At 45.2% G+C, this 19,702-nt stretch overlaps 1 protein-coding gene across 1 annotated transcript; it reads left to right on the top strand.

Moving 5' to 3' along the window:
* Positions 1–5,518: 5,518 nt before the first annotated feature.
* LOC127044876 (neuropeptide FF receptor 1-like) lies at positions 5,519–19,475 on the top strand. Its single transcript, XM_050940120.1, has 4 exons — positions 5,519–5,585; positions 13,651–13,983; positions 16,514–16,613; positions 18,590–19,475. Exons 2-4 carry the CDS (start codon positions 13,674–13,676, stop codon positions 19,473–19,475), a joined length of 1,296 nt encoding a protein of 431 aa, XP_050796077.1. The 5' UTR covers positions 5,519–5,585; positions 13,651–13,673.
* The last annotated feature ends 227 nt before the right edge of the window (positions 19,476–19,702 follow it).

The raw sequence follows: 19,702 nt of genomic DNA, 5'->3' as shown, positions 1-19,702 counted from the left end.
CAAATTCCAGTAGTATCTAATGAGAACAGACCTCACATATAAATAATGCCAGCTGTTCTGCCACACACAGCATAGAATCGAGGTAAAGACCAGGACAGCAGGGGCATAGAGTACAGGGTGGGAGTAGGGAAGGAATAAAGATGACATGGTTAGATAGGAGGCTAGTGTATTCTGTCTTGCAGGAAGAGGGCCCTTGGGCAAGAAGCAGTTAAAGCAAGTGATTCTAGCAATCCACAGGCATCAGGCTGAGAATAATTGCTGCCAGACTCCAAGTATCCGGCTGGCCTCAGACCCACCTGCACTGAAGGCTGTGTGGATATGCTCTGTGACCTGGTAGCCCATCGCTGGCATGCAGATCTCAGCTGAACATTAATTATGAACCTGATAAACTGACGGCGTTGCCAATGGTTTAAGTGAAAAATCCCAGGACACCAGGGTGATTTGCATTTGCGATGCAGTATGTGGATGAGCGCTTTCATTATTTAGGGCTTCCTTTGGTTTCTGGATCCTTTAGCACAAGCTCTCCCTGCTTTGAAAAATGGCAATTATGCACTTACTTTATAAAAGCATTGGCATTAGCTACCCATGGCTCAGACCCGAGATTAGACATGGTGAGGGATGTGTGTGTTCAATAGCATTTCATGTGGATTGGGGGCATGTGTAAAGAGGGGAGAATGCAGCCTACTTGTGTGTATGAATGGCAGCTGAGTGGTCCACTCACAGGACTAGGCTGTAGGAACTCCTGAGTTCTAATCCTTACTCTGAATGACCCTTTGTAACTCTGGGAAACTCACTTAACCATTTATTGCCTCAATTTCCCCATCTGTAAAAAGCTTATTTTGCAAGGACATATGAAGGTTACTAGGTTAGTTCAGGTTTGTGCCTTGTATTATCATGAAGGGAAATTATATATACGGCAAGATTTTCAAAATTGCTTAGCACCCAGCAGCTCCCATTGTTCCCACTAGGGGTGTGTATGTTTGTTTGGGGAGCTCTTTATTGTTCTCAGTGGGGGCTGCTGGATGCTGAGCGATTTTGAAAGTCAGGCCCATTATTTTTACCATGTTGATGGTCAGTATATTTTCAGAATGAAGTATACCAGAGTCAGCTCTGAGATGGTTATGGATTGATATTACTAAGACAATTGGTTTGGTAAGATTCAAGAAAGATGTGAACACAGATGAATACGAATAGCACAGAATCATAGAACTGTAGGGCTGAAAAGGACCTCTAGAAATCATCAAGTCCACCCCCCTGTGCTGAGGCAGGACCATGTAAACCCAGACCATCCCTGACAGCTGTTTGTCCAACCTGTTGTTAAACATCACCAGTGACAGGGATTCCACAACCTCCCTTGAAAGCCTGTTCCAGAGCTTAACTGTCCTTAGAGTTAGAAAGTTTCTCCTAATATCAAACTTCAATCTCCCTTGCTGCAGATTAAGCCCTTTACGTCTTGTCCGACCTTCAGTGGACATGGAGAACAATTGATCATTGTCCTCTGTATAACAACAACCCTTAACATATTTGAAGACGGTTACCAGGTCCCCTCTGTTTTCTTTTCTCAAGACTAAACATGCTCAGTTCTTTAACCTTTCCTCACAAGTCAGGTTTTCTAAATCTTATATCGTTGTTGCTCTTCTATGGGCTCTCTCCAATTTATCCACATCTTTCCTAAAGTGTGGTGCCCAGAATTGGACACAGTATTCCAGCGGAGGCCTCACCAGCACCAATTACCTCTTGTGTCCTATATATGAGACTCCTGGTAATAAACCCTAGAATATCAACCTTTTTTGCAACTGCATCACATTGTTGACTCATCTTCCATTTGTCTTCCACTATAACCCTCAGATCCTTTTCAGCAGTACTACCACCTAGCCAAGTATCTCCCACTTCGTAGTTTTGCATTTGATATTTCCTTCCTTCCCTCCTCCACACTTATCTTTATTGAATTTCCTCTTTTTGCATTCAGACCAATTCTCTAATTCGCCAAGGTAATTGAATTCTAATCCTGTCCTCCAAAGTGCTTGCAACCCCTCCCATTTTGGTGTCATCTGCAAATTTTACTCCATTAGCCAAGTCATTAATGAAAATATTGAATAGTACCAGACCCAGGATAGGCCCCTGTGAGACCTCACTAAAGGCACTTCCAGTTTGCCAGCAAACCATTGATAACTGCTCTTTGACCACTTGTTTTCCAACACTTGTGCACCCACCTTATAGTAATTTAATCTAGACCACTTTCCCCTGGTTTGCTTATGAGAATATCATATGGCATTGTGTCAAAAATCTTACTAAAATCAAGGTCTCTCATATTTATGGCTTCCCCCCATCCACTCAGCCAGTAACCCTGTCAAAGAAGGAAATAAGGTTGGTTTGACGTGATTTGCTCTTGACAAATTCATGCTGGCTCTTCTTTATAACCCTATTATCCTCTAGGTGCTTATACATAGATTGTTTAGTGATTTGTTTCAGTATCTTTCCAGGTACTGAAGTTAGGCTGACTGGGCTACAGTTCCCCAGATCCTCTTTGTTCCCCTTTTTAAAGAGATGTACTGTGTTTTCCCTTCCCCCAGTCCACTGGGACCTCAGCTATCCTCCAGCAGTTCTCAAAGATTCTAATGGTTTTGAGTTTGTTCCATAAGTACCCCAGATAACTTTCATCAGGCCCTGCCAACTTCAATACATCTAACTTATCTAAATATTCTTAAACCTGTTCTTTCCCTTAGTTTGGCTTGCATTCCTTTCGCCTTGTTTTTAATATTAACTGCGTTGAGTATCTGGCCACCATTAATCTTTTTAGTGAAGATTGAAGCAAAATAGGCACTGACTATCTCAGCCTTCTTCATATCATCAGTCATCATTTCCCCTTCCTGGGTAAGTAGAGGACCTCGTCTTGCTCTCGCTTCTAATGTATAAAGAGCCTCTTCTTACTGCATTTTATGTCCCTTCCTATACATGCCTCATTTTGTGCCTTAGCAGTTTTGACTATGTCCATAGAAGTTTGTGCGCTTTTTTGGGCTCCTCCTTAGCAATTCATGCAGGTTTATACTTTTTGTAGGATTCCCTTTTGCTTTTCAGGTCATTAAAAAGCTCCAGATGGAGCCATATTGGCCTTTGACTATTCTGCTTGTCTTTCCTTTGCATTGGGACGGTTTGCAGTTGTGCCTTTAATATGGGCTCCTTGAGAAACTGTTGGTTCTCCTGAATTCCTTTATGCCTTAGAGTTTCTTCCCATGGGATCCTGCATGCCAGTTCTCCGAGTCTGTTAAAGTCAGCTTTTCCGAAGTCCATTGTCCTTCTGCTGCTGCTCTCACTCCGTTCTTTCCTTAGAAGCATGGCATCTCTCATTTCACAGTTACTTTCACCCAAACTGCCTTCCACCTTCAGATTCACTACCAATTCCTCCCTGATGGTCAAAATCAGATGTAAAGGGCTGCCCCCTGCTTATTTCCTTCCCCAGTAAATGCCAAGAATGTATGGGACATTTTGTATTGTGCAATATTACTTTCCCAACAGATGTCTGAGTAGTTAAAGTACCCCCATTATTACCAGGTCTTGTGTTTTGGTTATTTCTGCTATTTGTTCTACAAATGCCTCATCTATTTCCTTTTCTTAATTTGGTGGCCTATAGTAGACCCCTAACAGGATGCCACTCTTGCGTTTCCCCATTTTATCTTTACCCAGAGACTTTGAACTGGTCTGCCTCTCACCCCCTTCTGGACCTCAGAACAAGTGTATATAGTCTTGACCTATAATGCAATACCACCTCCCTCTTTTCCCTGCCTGTCCTTCCTGAATAAGCCAGACCCCTCTATATCTATATTATAGTCATGAGATTTATCCCATCCAGCCTCTGGGATGCCAGTTGAGTCATAATTTATCTTATTGTATTAACACTTCCAGTTCTCACTGTTTATTCATCATACTTCTTGCATTTGTTTATAGACTAATAACATCTCTCTAGCCTAGATATTTCACTTCAGTATATAGGCTTCTGTTGTTAAAACAGCCAGGAGAAAAATGAGTGTTGTGCCTAACCTGCCTCAGATTTATCTGCTAAATTTCATTCCAGTATATTCTGAGATCGTAATTTCCCCTGGGAAATGCCCATATGACCAGCTAAAGCATTAGCGTGCCTTGCCAAGGATGGCAGAATCTAATTAAATAACACTCATTGGTATGATTGTCCTAAATTCTGCTCCCTTACTTCACTTCCACCTAAGTCCATAAATGACTCCACTGCAAGGGACAGAAGGCTGGGTGCAAAACTATGCAGAGACTCAGAGGTAGGAAGGAAAGGAAACCTTTAAGTGTTTTTGTTTTCTTGGTATATATTCTAGAGGACTTTGAAAGTGTACATTTTAAATGTGCCTTTTCCCCATCCCAGTTGCCTCCACTGAGCCTGCATTCCTCTTCAGCACGTTCCTGGTGGAAGGAACTTTCCGAGCTGCATGTCCCAATTTGCGTGAATGATACAGTTGCACCTTCCCAGGCTCAATTAACATCCAACATCAGAGTGAACAACATGCTGTGATTCTGTGTGCTAGAAAAGCTCAAGGATGCTGTGAAGCTATGCAACACTTAAACAAAAAACATTTAATGTACAGCAGATTTCAATCCAAAGCTAATGCTGTTGAAACACTCTGTGAGGTTGCAAGGGTGAGGAGAGGAAGAGGAGGAAACATCAGGGGCACTTGCATTTATCAGGGTGTGAAAATACTGGACTTGCACCTTGCACAAGCTGCATAGAGCTGTTTGGCCCATCATCAATCATAAGCTTCATGAGCTCATTCATTCAGTGCAGGGGGCTAGGAGACAAGAGTTTTTCTTTCTACTGAGCAAGGCACTTTTCTGTACCCTGGTTCCCCCTCTGTACATTAGGGGATAATACTTACCTCCCCGTGGGGCTATGGCGTTCGATGAGTGTCTGTAAAGTGCTTTGAGAGGCTGGGACGAAGAGGCAGGCAAGGGATTGTTATTCAAAAGAATAATTACATCCCCACACTTTCCATGCATGCCAAAATAAACATGTCAGCTCGATCAAGCCAGGATTGAGCTTTCTAACCCACTGTGATTCCATGCGATACTTCGATTTAAACCAGCTTGCCTCTTTAAGGGGGACATTTAAAAAAAATGTGTTTATACTAAAAGATTTGAACAAGTGCAGAGTGAGAAGGAATGGGTTCTTTAAGGAGGAGGAGGGAGAAGCGATAGAGTGACAGAGAGACTCACACCAAGAGGTCCTTCCAACTGGTCTCTGCATTTTGAAGCCTTTTCAGTGACATCACTGTTCTTGTCTTTATAATAAAGGGGACCTAGGAGTCTGCATTCAGTGTGAGCTCAGGCAGATAAGCATATTAGAAACAACTGCACCTCTCATCTATCACCATAGAACAGGCTTGCATTTTATTTCCACCATGGATTGAGGGGTTAAGCTTAGATAATTTAGAGATCAGACCTGCCTTCCTTTTTCTTTTTTTACTGGCCATTCTTCTTGTCCTGGAAATATAAGATTTTAAATGGGAAGTTGGTAGCTTCTTCTGCCAGCCTGAAAGGAGGATTCCCTCAACTCCTAGAGGACACAGGTAAGAAACTAAATAATTCCTGATATTCTGCAGAGCTGCCCTATGGAGAAGTGGTGCTATTCTCCTGACAGCTGAAACGGATGCAAAATCTGTCTCCCCCCGCAATATCAAGAATGATGGAGAAATAGATATTGTAGATATTTTATGTTTCCAGTAAGTGAGGGGTCATTGATCAACAAAGCAGAAAAAGACTCAGTAAAAGAGTTTGCACTAATAACTCCTCAGAATCAGAACAAACCCCGCCCTGGATCAGGCAAAAACATGCCCTAAATGTTGAAACTTTGAAAGCTCTATCAGATGAACATGATCTATTTCTACTTCCTTCAGGGTCCAAATCAATTCACTGGAGCAACCGGTTAACTACAGGGCTCTGTATCATTCAGCCTGTGCATAGAATTAGAGCATGAGTGTTGGTGCTTGCTGTGTGAGCGGAGCTATAGCCTTAGATGTGGAAGTAGTCTAAGGAGACAAGGGAACTGCTTGTATTCTTGTACAGCTGAATAGGGCTATGAAGGATGTGACAATGACCACTCTGTGTTTATCCATTAAGCTTATATCAGAAGAACATTTTTTCTCCAGGTGGTTGAGTGAGAACAGATAACTGTCTGCATGTCTTGACCTCCAGGCCACCTGTAACCTTATTCTTTGTTGCCGATGGTAGCGGTTCTGTTCCCAATGGGAGGGAAATATGTGCACGCGGGAGATACTTCAACAAGAGGAGCAGTTTGGACAGCCTAGATGAACTCCTGAGTGCCCTGGAACAAGGCATAAGGAGGAGCCAGTCACATGAAGGGGAAGAGGCTCCTGTCTGGTTGACTTTGCCCTGCAGAGTGGGGTTTGTGCCATTCCCTGGGGGAAAGCACTGTAGCTCCAGAGAGAGGGGGAGAATTACATGCTGCCAGACCACGGGGGTCAGACTGGGATAGTCCATGCCAGGAATTCAGCCATTTGGATGAGGTGCTGGGCAGACAATTCTTAGCATGTGGGCAGCACCAGGATGGCCAAGAAAGTTAAAGATCAATGGCTTGATCATGCTGGACCTTCTGCACAAGGGTGTGTGTGCATTGGCTGGGGAAGGGAGAGGGTAAGGACTATCACACCCTCTGTGCCTGGCCTGCATTAGGGTCACATGAATTGGGGCCCTGGCATGCAGGGATGCTTCCCTGGGAGTAACTGGATAGTGAGTGGGCAGGAGGGTGAAGCCCTGGTTCCCCATGGGGCCCATGGGAGCTGGCTGACTGCATAGGGACTATGCCACAGCTGTAAAGGGCTCTTGCTGACAGCGCCACGGTGGGCACAGGTGGGGAATGATGGGAGTCAATGTGGCACAGAGGAACCTCTCTGAGGACCAGGCTCCTTGTGCATCCTCACTCACCCTTCCTCTGAGCTGTGCCTGAAAGTGTGACCCTGCCTTCTGCTTTTAGGGGTGGCTGGGGGAGGGAGTTTGGACAGAGCTTAAAGCAAGTGTCTGGAAATCTTCCTGGAGTGAGCCTGACAGCTTAAAACCCACACTCAGAGCTGACAGCACCCGGCAGCCCAGAACCCGCCCTTTGTCCAGCCAAAGCTTTCTGTCAGCCCACAATTGCCCTCTAGTGCCCCTCAATAGGATGCTCACAGAGTTCCCACTGTAACACAGTGCTTTGCTTAGGGACAACTCAGCTGGCGAATAAGAGACAGAGATGAAAAAGGCCTATTATGTCCCATGTAGCCCATCTCCTGTAAGGAGGGCAGGGGCAGGAGTCCAGTTTGTATTTTCGCTGGATGCAAACTTTGTAGAAAATCTCATTCAAACGCATGCAGGCATCTCTCCATCCATCCACCACAGAGATACTGGGCTGGAAGAGACCTCATGAGGTTATTGAGTCCAGCCCCCTGCCCGGGCAGGACCAGATGGACCTAGCCCATCCTTGACAGGTGTTTGTCTAGGCTGTTCTTACAAAGCTCCAATGATGGTGATCCCACCCCTTGCCCCTTGGGAGCCTGTTCCAGAGCTTAACTACCCTGAGAATTAGAAAGTTTTTCCTATTATCTAACCTCAGTCTCCCTTGCTGCAGATTAAGCCCATTACTTTTGCCCTCCCCTCAGTGCACATGGAGAACAATTGATCACCATCCTCTTTATAACAACCTCTGATATATTTGGGGACTGTTATCAGTTCCCCATCCCCACCCTGCTTTCTCTTCTCTAGACGCAACATTCCCAATTCTTTCAACCTTTCCTCATAGATCAGGTTTTCTAAACCGTTTATCATTTTTGTTACTATTCTCTGGACTCTGTCCAGTTTGTTCACATCTTTCCTAAAGTGGGATACCCAGAACTGGACAGAATCCTCCAGTGTGGCCTCACCAGTGCGAAGTACACTGGGATAATTACCTCCCTTGTCTTACACACAGGAGCAATGGGACTCCACTCTTGTTAATACAACCCCCAAATTGACTCCTTCTGCATGAGAGGCACTCTAACTCCCAAAATGTTTTCTGCAGTACTGCCCAGCTCCTTATTCCTCTCTTTGTAGCTGCGCATTTGATTTTTCCTTCCTAAGTGCAGTACTTTGCACTTGTTGTTATTGAATTTCATCTTATTGATTTTAGACCCATTCTTTAATTTAACAAAATCTTTTTGAATTTGAATCCTCCTCCAACATGCTTGCAATCCCTCCCAACTTGGAGTCATCTGCAAATTTTATAAGCCTACGCTCCACTCTGTCATCTAAGTCATTAATGAAAATATTGAATAGCACCGGACCCCAGACAGACCTCTGTGGGACATTACTTGGGAAGTCCTCCCACTGAATGTGACAACCATCTACTCCTTTCAACCAGGTGTGCACCCACCTTATAGAAACTAAATCTAGACCATATTTCCCTGATTTGCTTAAGAGAACGTTCTGTGGAACTGGGTCAAAATCAAGATAAACACAGCTACTCCTTCCCCCCACCCATAGGCTGGCTACCCTGTGAAAGACAGAAAGTAGGTTGGTTTGACGTGATTTCCTCTTGACAAATCCCTGTTGGCTATTCCTTATAACCCTGTTCTCCTCTATCTTTGAACAAACAAGGATTGTTTAATAATTTGTTCCAGTATCTATCTAGTCTCCCTCCCTCCCCATACAAATCTATCTATCTAGATTGCAAGCTCTTTGGGTCAGGGGCTGTCAGTGCCTAGTGCAATGGAGCTCTGATCACTGTTTGAGGCTGATATGCGCAATACAAAAAAATCTCTCCCTAGCTACTTACCTCTTCCGTAAATCATCTCTCACTGTAGTATCGAGGCATTCTCTCTTTTGATGAAGGACCAGAGCAAGATGTTTGCATTCCTTTCTTCACTACATGCCCATTATTATAAGTCCTTTGCTCTTTAACATGCAGTGGCAATAAAAGTGGGACAAGCCATGGAGAAAGGATGGGCCAGGCCATATTTGTAGCCTGAACCTGAATGTCCAAACAGCAATTTTATAGCTCTGCAGCCCTAGCCCAAGTCAGCTGACCCAGGCCAGCTTCAGCCCTTCTGCATGTCTTTTACTGCAGTGGAGGCATGCCCAGGGGTGGCTCCAGGCACCAGCACGCCAAGCGCATGCCTGGGGCAGCAAGCCGGGGGGGTGGGTGCTCTGCCGGTCGCTGCGAGGGCGGCAGGCAGGCTGCCTTCGGTGGCAGGCCTGTGGAGGGTCCTCTGATCCCGCGGCTTCGGCGGACCTCCCGCAGGTGTGCCGCCGACTCCGTGGGACCGGGGACCTCCCGCAGGCAAGCCGCCGAAGGCAGCCTGCCTGCTGTGCTTGGGGCGGCAAAATACCTAGAGCCGCCCCTGGGCATGCCCTTATTAGCAACCCCAAAACCAAAGCCCTTTGCTCCTTCAGAGCTCAACTGCCCCTGCTGCTCCATCCCCTCAGGGGATTGCTGGCTGCTTTGCAAAAGATACTGTGATGTTGAGAGTCTAAGGGTATGTCTACACTATGGGATTATTCCGAATTTACATAAACCGGATTTGTAAAATAGATTGTATAAAGTCGAATGCACGTGGCCACACTAAGCACTTTTATTCAGTGGTGTGCATCCATGTACTCAGGCTAGCGTAGATTTCCAAAGCATTGCACTGTGGGTAGCTATCCCATAGTTCCCGCAGTCTCCCCTGCTCATTGGAATTCTGAGTTGAGATCCCAATGCAAAAACAGCGTCGTGGGTGATTCTGGGTAAATGTCATCACTCAATCCTTACTCCGTGAAAGCAACGGCAGGCAATCATTTCGCGCCCTTTTTCCCTGGATTGCCTTGGCAGACACCATAGCATGGCAACCATGGAGCCCGTTTTGCGTTTTGTATACCCTGAAACACCCAGGAAAATGTTTTTGACCCTTCAGGCATTGGGAGCTCAGCCAAGAATGCAAATGCTTTTCTGAGACTGCGGGGACTGTGGGATAACTGGAGTCCTCAGTACCCCTTCCCTCCCTACATGAGCGTCCATCTGATTCTTTGGCTTTCCGTTACGCTTGTCACACAGCACTGTGCTGTGGCCTGTCTATCATAGCCTGGAGATTTTTTCAAATGCTTTGTCATTTTGTCTTCTGTAACAGAGCTCAGATAGAACAGATTTGTCTCCCCATACAGCGATCAGATCCAGTATCTCCCGTATGGTCTATGCTGGAGCTCTTTTTGGATTTGGGACTGCATCGCCACCCGTGCTGATCAGAGCTCCACGCTGGGCAAACAGGAAATGAAATTCAAAAGTTTTCAGGGCTTTTCTTGTCTACCTGGCCAGTGCATCCGAGTTCAGATTGCTTTCCAGAGCGGTCACAATGGTGCACTGTGAGATACTGCCCGGAGGCCAATACCATCGATTTGCGGCCATACTAATCCTAATCTGACATGGCAATACCAATTTCAGCGCTAATCCTCTCGTAGGAGAGAAGTACAGAAAGCGGTTTAAAGAGCCCTTTATATCAATATAAAGGGCCTCGTTGTGTGGACGGGTGCAGAGTTAAATTGGTTTAACGCTGCTAAATTTGGTTTAAATGCGTAGTGTAGACCAGGCCTCACTCTCTCCTTTGTTGAGCAAGGTGCATCTGTGGATAAGTCAGGCACTGAGAGCCAATTTGCATGCAAATCTCCTTTAGGGAAGAGAACCACTCGAAATGCAAGGGATGGAATTCGTCTGAAAACAGAAGGGCAGATCCTGAGCTGCTGTAGACGGTCAGAGCTGTATTGGCTTAGTGGAGCTCTGGTAATTCACACCAGCTGAGGATGTCTTATTGTGGCACCTGCTCATTAAAAGGCATAATAATTACACAGCAGAACTGCGCCACCCGCTCCTGTGGTGTCATTGTGCTCACCCTCATTATGTACGTAAACTAATTACACAAATGCAATAATGGAATGCCAATTACACAGATGACTTTTCTGCTGGGTGGATTTTCCCTTCAGCCTTGCCTCTCCCATTAATGTTCTGCCTATGAGTTAATAAGTTGTTTACTTCACTTGACACATTCCAAGCTGGTTTGTACATATCTGGGGAAATTGTCTTGTACAAATATGCCTTCTCTCATTTCTCTATCTTTCACCACTCCACCAATACCCATTTCTGCATCTATCCCCAGGGACATTGTTACCGAAATATTGGGTTTGCCTAGCTGAGAGCTAATAACAGCCTGACAGGGATAAGGAAAAATGCTTTATTTTGCAGAAGAAAGGAGAGCTTTGTACCTTGGTACAAAAAACTTTACTTAATACAAAAATTAAGAATTTTTTATATATATTTACACACAGGCTTTGGTCGTGCTAGTATTTGATTAGTGGTTAACAAACCCTGCATTTTTGCAATTTGCTTAGCAAAAACTAGCTAAGAACTAGCTTTAACTGCCTTAAAACGGATAAGAGGAGACAGTTTAAGTGTTTAGGGTACTGTGTCCATGAGGCTTTTGCTTTTTTTTATTGGCTGCTTGTAAGCTGCTAAGGGGGGCTACCAGTGACTTTTACAGTTTTTTTTTTTTGAGCCTGACAATCTGGGTTGTCAGATCGTCAGGCCCGTTATGTAATTTGCGATTAAGCTGGAGGGATAAATACTGTTTTTTTGTATGGGCAGCAGAGTTTTTAGTTACAGCATTACAGAGATATTTTGCACATTGCATTATTACCCAAATAACATATAGGAAGAAAAGAGAGAAAATAATTTATTTGACAATTGTACGGAAAAGGCCAGTGAACCATGACCCAAGGTTTGGGAAGAGGTTTTTAAAACTAAAAGGTGTGATTAAGAAACACACTATGGAAAACAACAGCAGCATTTTTAATAGTTTGTAAATATTTTTTAATTAAACTAGAGTGATTAATTATAATAAAACAGCATTTTTTTTATGCGAGTACAAGCCTTTTTTAATTTAGCATTTATGGCATTTAGCACGTTTATTTTGCAAAGTTATTTTTGCTATTTTATTAATTTTTTGTTGCAATTTTTGGAAAGCGTTTATTGATGCATTAGCTGCTTTTTTAAGCTTTGCAGAAATATTTACAACTGCTTTTTTGAGCGTAGCTATTTTTAACTCAGGAATGAGTGCATGGACAAAAGAGTGGAATCCTGTTTGTTTGACAACTAAGGGATTGGGGCACTGACTATAAATTAGTTAGGTATACTAGGTAGTTTAATTTTTTAAATGTTTTGGTGAATAATTTAGTTTTATATGTATTTTTTTATGGACTTGTTAGGATTTGGTATGTGGGAGCCCACACTCCCCTAACCGGTTTAAATGCTTGGAAGGAGCACTGTGAATGTTTACACTTTTAGTTAGGATGTGTTTAAGTATGTTTTTATGACCACAGATTTGATGCTATTTTTGATGTGTTTGTAAGGGCAGTGGGCCAAGTTTGGTGCTTAAGATTATTTTGAATGGCCATTAGCTGGTTATTTAGGAAATTTTGAATTTTTAAACATATTAGATCTTATTGCAATGCCTTTTTAGCTTTAGTGATATTTAATACTTTTTTCTTTGGTGTAGTATTATATTATATTTGTTATTTAATTATTTTTGATATTTTAAAAAGGCATTAACATTAATAGCTTAGGAGGAGGTGTATTACAGGGTAATGAGGGAGATGGCAGGGGCAACAAAGTGCCTTTGGTATTTGCTATTTAAAATTTATTTGATATTTGCTATTTAAAATTTAATTAGGGAGAGCAATATATGCTGAAGGATTTATTTAGAATACAGGGCGCAGCCTGTAGAATAAACCCCATAATTTAATTAATACTACATTTTTAAGCATGGGTTTTATAAATTTTTTTTTTGCTAGTGTATAATTTTTTGGTTTTTTTTATTAGGATTAGTTTTTAATTTTTTTTTTGGATTTTGGCAATTTTAGTGGAGTGAGTGTTTTGGTTTTTTTTGAAACAGTTGTGGTTTAGTATTTTACAGGGGAGAGGTTACTAGCACATTATTTTGTAATGGTTTTGATTTTTTTAGAAAAATTTAAAGGCATAGTAGATTTGTTAGTGGACAAGGGAGAGGTTACTAGCACTTTATTTATTTATTTATTTTTGCTGTTTAGAAGGTACAGCGGAGCTAGAATGAGAAATAGTCTAATTATTAGTAAGAAATTTTTTGAGGTGGAGGGGTCTTTTTGCAGTGAGAATTATGGGTTTAAGCAGCTAGTTTTTGGCACTTTACAGAGGTGTTGGTAGTTAGCAGGACTTAATAAGGGCCTTTTTAGCATGGAGCCAAATCAGTTTTTTGTTGGTGGACTTTTATATAGATTTAGATTTTTGTTTTTAAGGAGTGGCAGGGCTGCTAGGGTTTTTGGGTAGCGCTTTTTTACTTGTGAGAAAAGAAACGTAATATATTTTATTAGTGCCTGGCAGTGTTTTGCAGATTTTATAGCTGTTTGGGCACATTTAAGCCCCCTCCTTTTTTGGTTTTTAGCTGTGAGGAGTGTATTTGAATGGGGCACATGCCTATCTCAGTCTCTATATCTGCACCATTCTGATACCCATTGTTTCTGAGTGTCTTGTCACAAACCTTCCAACTTGAAACGTCTGTTGTCAAAACACTGAAATTCCCATAATTTTCCTATGGTCTTTCACAGCTGAGCAAAATCCTTGCCAGGCCATGGATGGCCCCGAGATGGAGTCAGAAGGCAGAATCAACAAGACGATCTCTTCTTTAATGAGCCATAAAAGGAACTTGACATATTTGCCCTACTACCAGCACTCCCCACCTGTTGCCGCTATCTATATAATCTCCTACTTGTTTATTTTCGCCTTGTGCATGGTTGGGAACAGTCTGGTTTGCTTCATTGTGCTGAAAAACAGCCGGATGAGAACAGTCACCAACCTCTTCATCCTCAACCTAGCCATCAGTGACCTACTGGTTGGGATTTTTTGTGTGCCCACCACACTCGTGGACAATTTAATCACAGGTAAGGAGAGATGGTGACACTGAGTGCTCTCTGTGCTGGCCAAACCCCCAGCAGTGTCCCACCTACAAGAGTTAATGAGAAGAGAGGCACTGCTGAGAGCTCTGAGCATGGGATTGACGCAATCCCAGATTTCTCTGTGCTCTCATGCACATAACTCCACTGCTCTGGGCCATTTACATAGGCATCTGCCTCAGAGAGGTGGTGTCAGCTAATACTTATTAATTCCTTTGAAGAAGGAAATTGACTTATAAATACTAAGAGTAAGGAACCCACTAAGGCCTAAAGCAGCCTTAGGAACACAGGCAATGCAGCGCCACTGGGAGCATCCAAAGGTGTAAACACCTCAGCGAGACAGGGATCATTTAAGGTTGTACGAGTGCTGCAAAACTAGCCAACATTTGCAAACCTGGGTGCCTCGTGGCAGACTTCTAAATAAATGCTGCCTCGTTTGCAAAGGGGCCGAGGGCCTGTAGTTCCCACTGACTTGTATGGGATCAGCAGCTGCTCAGAACCTTTGAAAAAATCAGCCCACTTGCTCTGCTCCAAACTGTTGACAAGATGAGGGGAATTGTGCAGGGCATTTTGTGTGTGCCACAGGCTTGATCCAAAGCCCGCTGATGTCAAATGTTGGCTCCAGCGACTTCTGGATCAGCTCCTTGGTTCCTAAGGGAAGTTGTGGGCAGGGCCGGCTCCAGGCCCCAGCGCACCAAGCACGTTTGGGGCGGCATGCCGCAGGCGACGCTCTGCCGGTTGGCGGGAGGGCGGCAGGCGGCTCCGGTGGACTTCCTGCAGGCGTGCCTGCGGAGGGTCTGCTGGTCCCGCAGCTCCGATGGAGCATCCACCGGCACGTCTGCGGGAGGTCCACCGGAGCCACAAGACCAGCAAGCTGCAGAGCGCTCCCCGTGGTGTGCCACCGTGCTTGGGGCGGTGAAATGGCTAGAGCCGACCCTGGTTGTGGGGCTGCTGCACATGGTAGAATGGGTCAAGAGAGTCTCTTCTTACATTCCTGAGTTGGCCCGGTGATGGTTGGGCCCGTCCTCAGGCCAGGACTCTCCACAGGGATCAGTACTGTTACCTCAGGCTTGGTTAAGTGTCTGCTGAGCACAGCAGCTCCCTCCCCTCTAGAGCACACGGGGTTGTTCTCCTGTGCTGCCTAGGCCTGGGTAGGGGTGAATGGCTAAGCGCTTCCTGCTCTGGCCCAGGAGCAACTTGGAAAAATGCCCTTGCCGGAGAGGTCAGGCAGGAGGCAGCTGGCATCTATGTGGTCCTCGGGCTTGGAGCCTGGAAAAAAACAATGACTTTGTCTAACACATTGAAGTTTCCATGGTTGCTGGCACCCAAAGTCCTTGGAGGGTTAAGTATACTGGAATGCTAAATGGGCCACAGAAATGCATCTCATTTTCTCTAACTGGTAAGTGAATCCTCTGCTCACTGGGGTGAGGGGCTGCCAGTGCTGCCAGGTGCAGGGAGAGGAGATACTGTATAAACTTCCCACACACATCTCTGCCAAGAGACACCAGTCCAGACCTGCTGTGACCCCTGCCAGCCCAGTGACCCTGGCAACTCTGCCAGTGAAAACTCTCTGCTACTGCAAGTCCAGAGCTCCCACACAGCCCTGCTAAGTCACATAAATCCTGACCCACAGGGCTTGCTGCTCCAGTTCTGGGCTTCCAGACAACTGCTCTGACAACGCCTTTAATATCTGTCCTGCAGCCCCCCTCACACAGCTCTGCTGGTGCCTTTCAATCCTAACCTGCAGCACCCATGATTGCCCAGGACTGCACCCATCACTCCCCAGATCTGCCAACTGTTCTCAGTTGGACATTTCATATACAAATATAAAGATACTAACTTGTCTGAAAAAAGAATGAGGAGTCCTTGTGGCACCTTAGAGACTAAGTTTTTTTTCTCCTGCTGATAATAGTCCACCTTAATTGATTAGTCTCGTTATAGTTGATATGGCAACACCCATTTTTTCATGTTCTCTGTGTGTATATATATATATATATATATATATATATATATATATATATATATATATATATATATATATATATCTTCCAACTGTATTTTCCACTGCATGCATCCGATGAACAGGGTTTCAGCCCATGAAAGCTTATGCCCAAAAAAGTTTGTTAGTTTCTAAGGTGCCACAAGTACTCCTATTTCTTTTTGCTGATACAGATTAACGCGGCTACTGCTCTGTAACTTGTCTGAGTTCCTGTAGTGAAACCATTGCTGCTTTGACAGAGAAGAGCCGCTAAGGATATCACCCCCAACAGCTTCTCTGCAGAATAGGAGCTTAATGTGCAAGCTGCCTGGACTCTTTTCAGCTGCAGCCCGCAATTGGTGTTGTATTGGGTCACAGCATCCTCTCCCAATCTCTCTATCATGTGATCTTCCCGGGGGAAAGCAAATTGCAGTGGCGTTTCATGGTGCAGCAACTGAGTTGAAACTGTACCTCTTGGGTTTGACGAGTTTCTGCTTCCCCTGGACTGACACTGACCCATGTCTGATTGTTTTCTGCTAGGCTGGCCCTTCAGCAATGGAATCTGCAAGATGAGTGGGCTGGTTCAGGGCATGTCTGTGTCCTCGTCTGTTTTCACGCTGGTGGCGATTGCCGTGGACAGGTGAGAAGAGGCTGCATGAGGGAAAGTGGAGCTGCAGCTGCATAAATGGAAGCTCACTCCCCACCCCATCCCCGACTTTAAATAAAGAAAATCTGGTGCCAACTGCTAGGTTCAAAGCATAGGGCTCTGAACCCCCTTCCAGCTCTCATTAAGATCAACGAGGAAAGAGAGATTGGAGCAGGCTCTTTAACCACAGTGCCCGCAGTATCTGGTGTGGCTACGCCACCTTCCCCACACTGCCCTGCCAAGGTGGTGAGGGGGAACCTTGCTTGGTGTGAGCATTTGGCCCTTAGGCCGGGTCGACACCACAGAACTTTTGCTTGCATAGCTCTGTTGGTCAGGGGTGAGATTTGTGGACAACAGAGGTGTGCTGGCAAAAGCCAGGGTGGTGGGGGTGGAGACAGGCATGAGCTAGACCAGAGGTTGGCAACCTTTCAGAAGTGGTGTGCCGAGTTTTCATTTATTCACTCTAGTGTAAGGTTTCGCGTGCCAGTAATACATTTTAACGTTTTTAGAAGGTCTTTTTCTATAAGTCTATAATATCTAACTAAACTATTGCTCTATGTAAAGTAAATAAGGTTTTAAAATGTTTAAGAAGGTTCATTTAAAATTAAATTAAAATGCAGAGCCCCCCAGAGCGGTGGCCAGGACCTGAGCAGCATGAGTGCCACTGAAAATCAGCTCGCGTGCTGCCTTCGGCACGCGTGCCATAGGTTGCCTACCCCTGAGCTAGACAGTAACATCTAAAGCTCAGTGCTGGTGTAAGCTGTGTCCACACTGGGAGCGCTTGGCCGCTATAGCATATCAGCAGAGCAGGACTGGCCAAGCCTTCCAAGGGCAGGCCTGCCCTTAGGTGCTATGCTGCCAGTCCAGGCCAGTTCTGCTGGTGGCTTTTGCCTAGTGGATGCCTGCCCACATGCAAGCCCAAAGCGCCCTCCACACAACGGGCCCTGAGCAGCCATCAGCTAGAACCTGCTAGCACGAGGGGCAGGACAGAGCTGTGTGCTGCTGGGGCTGCTCCTCTTCCCTTTATCAGTCCCTGAGCCATCCAGTCCTAACGCGAGGCTTTTCATGTCTGAAATTTGTGACGCTACGCTGAGCGTGAACGGCTTCAAAGGCTGATATTTTTGCAGGACAACTACGTTTAATTAAAAACTTCATTACTTGGAGAACGGTTATGGAACTGCTGAATTAATAACTCCAAAATTGTTTCAAGTAAGAAACAGCCAGAATCAAAAGGTTATTTCCACTCCCATACGTTTTAATCATCCAGAGCCAAGTGCCTCCTCACAACCATTCACATCAACACAATGCAGCAAAGGCAGACAATTACCTCAATCAAATGCTGGCTTCCTTGTTTTGCAACCTTATGCTGCAGGTTAACTGGGGGAGTTTGACTTTCTGAGTGAACCTGCAAACTCCAGATAAGATGGAACGGAAGAGTAGGCCACTGGTTCTATCTTCCCGCTTCTGGGCACATGCCAGCCTCTAACTGATAAGAGTTAGGAAGAAAATGGTCCTCTGAGCAGGTGATTCTATAAATGCCTGTTGCCGGTTTTTTTTTTACGCTTCCTCCTTCGGCAGCTGGTACTGGCCCTCGGTCAGAGGTGAGACGCTGGGCAAGAGGCACTCCTGGTCTGAGCTAATCTGACAACCCCTCTGTCTAAGAAAAATAGTTATTTTTAGAGCTGGCTGAATGTTTTCCTCTGAAAGGGGGATGGTGCTGGAAGGTGGTGGGGTGGGGTGTTTTTGTTTTGTTTTTTTACTAATGGAAAATGGATTTTTTGATCAAACAGAAATTCATGAAAAATATCCATATTTGTCAAAAAGTGGTTGGATTTTCCTGGCCCAAGGTAATCATGCATCATGTCCCAGGAGAACCCGGTTCTGCTTTGTGCTTAGACTCCTTTTGGGTCTTGCCCTGTGGAAGTTTCTCTCAGCAGAACTCACCTACCTATGTGTTGGTTTTGCATCAGGTTCCGCTGCATCATTTACCCCTTTAAATCGAAGCTCAGTCTGCTCAAGGCCCTGAACACCATCGCGGTCATCTGGGTCCTGGCCATCACCATCATGTGCCCTTCTGCTGTCATGCTCACGGTGGTGCAGATTGAGGATCACTACATGGTGTACAATGACAACCAGAGCCTGGCTTACCCCTTGTATTCCTGCTACGAGGCCTGGCCCAACAGCGAGATGCGCAAGGTGTACACCACTGTCCTTTTTGCCCACATCTACATGGCCCCGTTGACCCTCATCATGGTCATGTATGGTAGGATTGGCGTCAAACTCTATAGGTCATCGGGTCCGGTGAGCAAGCACAGGGTGGAGAACCATGAGTGCTGCAGTGCTGCTGTCTCCAGGCGGAAGGTCAAGGTAATCAAGATGCTCATTCTGGTGGCCCTGCTCTTCATGCTTTCCTGGCTGCCCCTGTGGACCCTGATGCTGTTCACAGACTACACCAAGTTGGATGACGACCAGATCGACCTGCTGACGGGCTACATCTTCCCCTCCGCGCACTGGCTGGCCTTCTCCAACAGCAGCGTCAATCCCATCATTTATGGCTACTTCAATGAGAACTTCAAGCGGGGCTTCCAGGCAGCCTTCAAGTTCCAAGTTTGCTCGGAGGAGATGGGGCTTCACGAGGTCTATTCGGAGAAGGTGAAGGGCAGCACCAGTGGCTTCAGCGCTCGCAACAAGATCTTCACAGACAAGGAATCCTCTGACTCCATCTGCCTCAAGAATCTGCATGCCAAAGCCCCCTGCCTCGTGCAGAATGGACAGGCCCAGAAACAGGGACTTCACCTGCAGGATATTGATAAAATCACCCCTCTGAACAAAGTCTGCAAAGCATGGGATGAGTGAGACGGCTAGCGAGATGGGAATACTGTCTCTTTCCATTTGCAAACTTCACTTTTATTTGTTATGGTGATGCGTGTGCAGTGAGGAGTATTTTCCCCTCAGGCCTGGTACCTAGCTATTCATATTCTGTTTTGTAAATGCAAAATGGATCACATGGAGCTGCTGTTCAATATTCCTATTGATGCACAAATATCTGTCAATCGCTTTCAGTGTATAGTTGAGGCTAGCTG

Source organism: Gopherus flavomarginatus, chromosome 2 (assembly GCF_025201925.1).
Source record: "Gopherus flavomarginatus isolate rGopFla2 chromosome 2, rGopFla2.mat.asm, whole genome shotgun sequence".
NCBI lineage: Eukaryota > Metazoa > Chordata > Testudines > Testudinidae > Gopherus > Gopherus flavomarginatus.
This window is presented reverse-complemented; position numbering and strand designations above follow the sequence as displayed.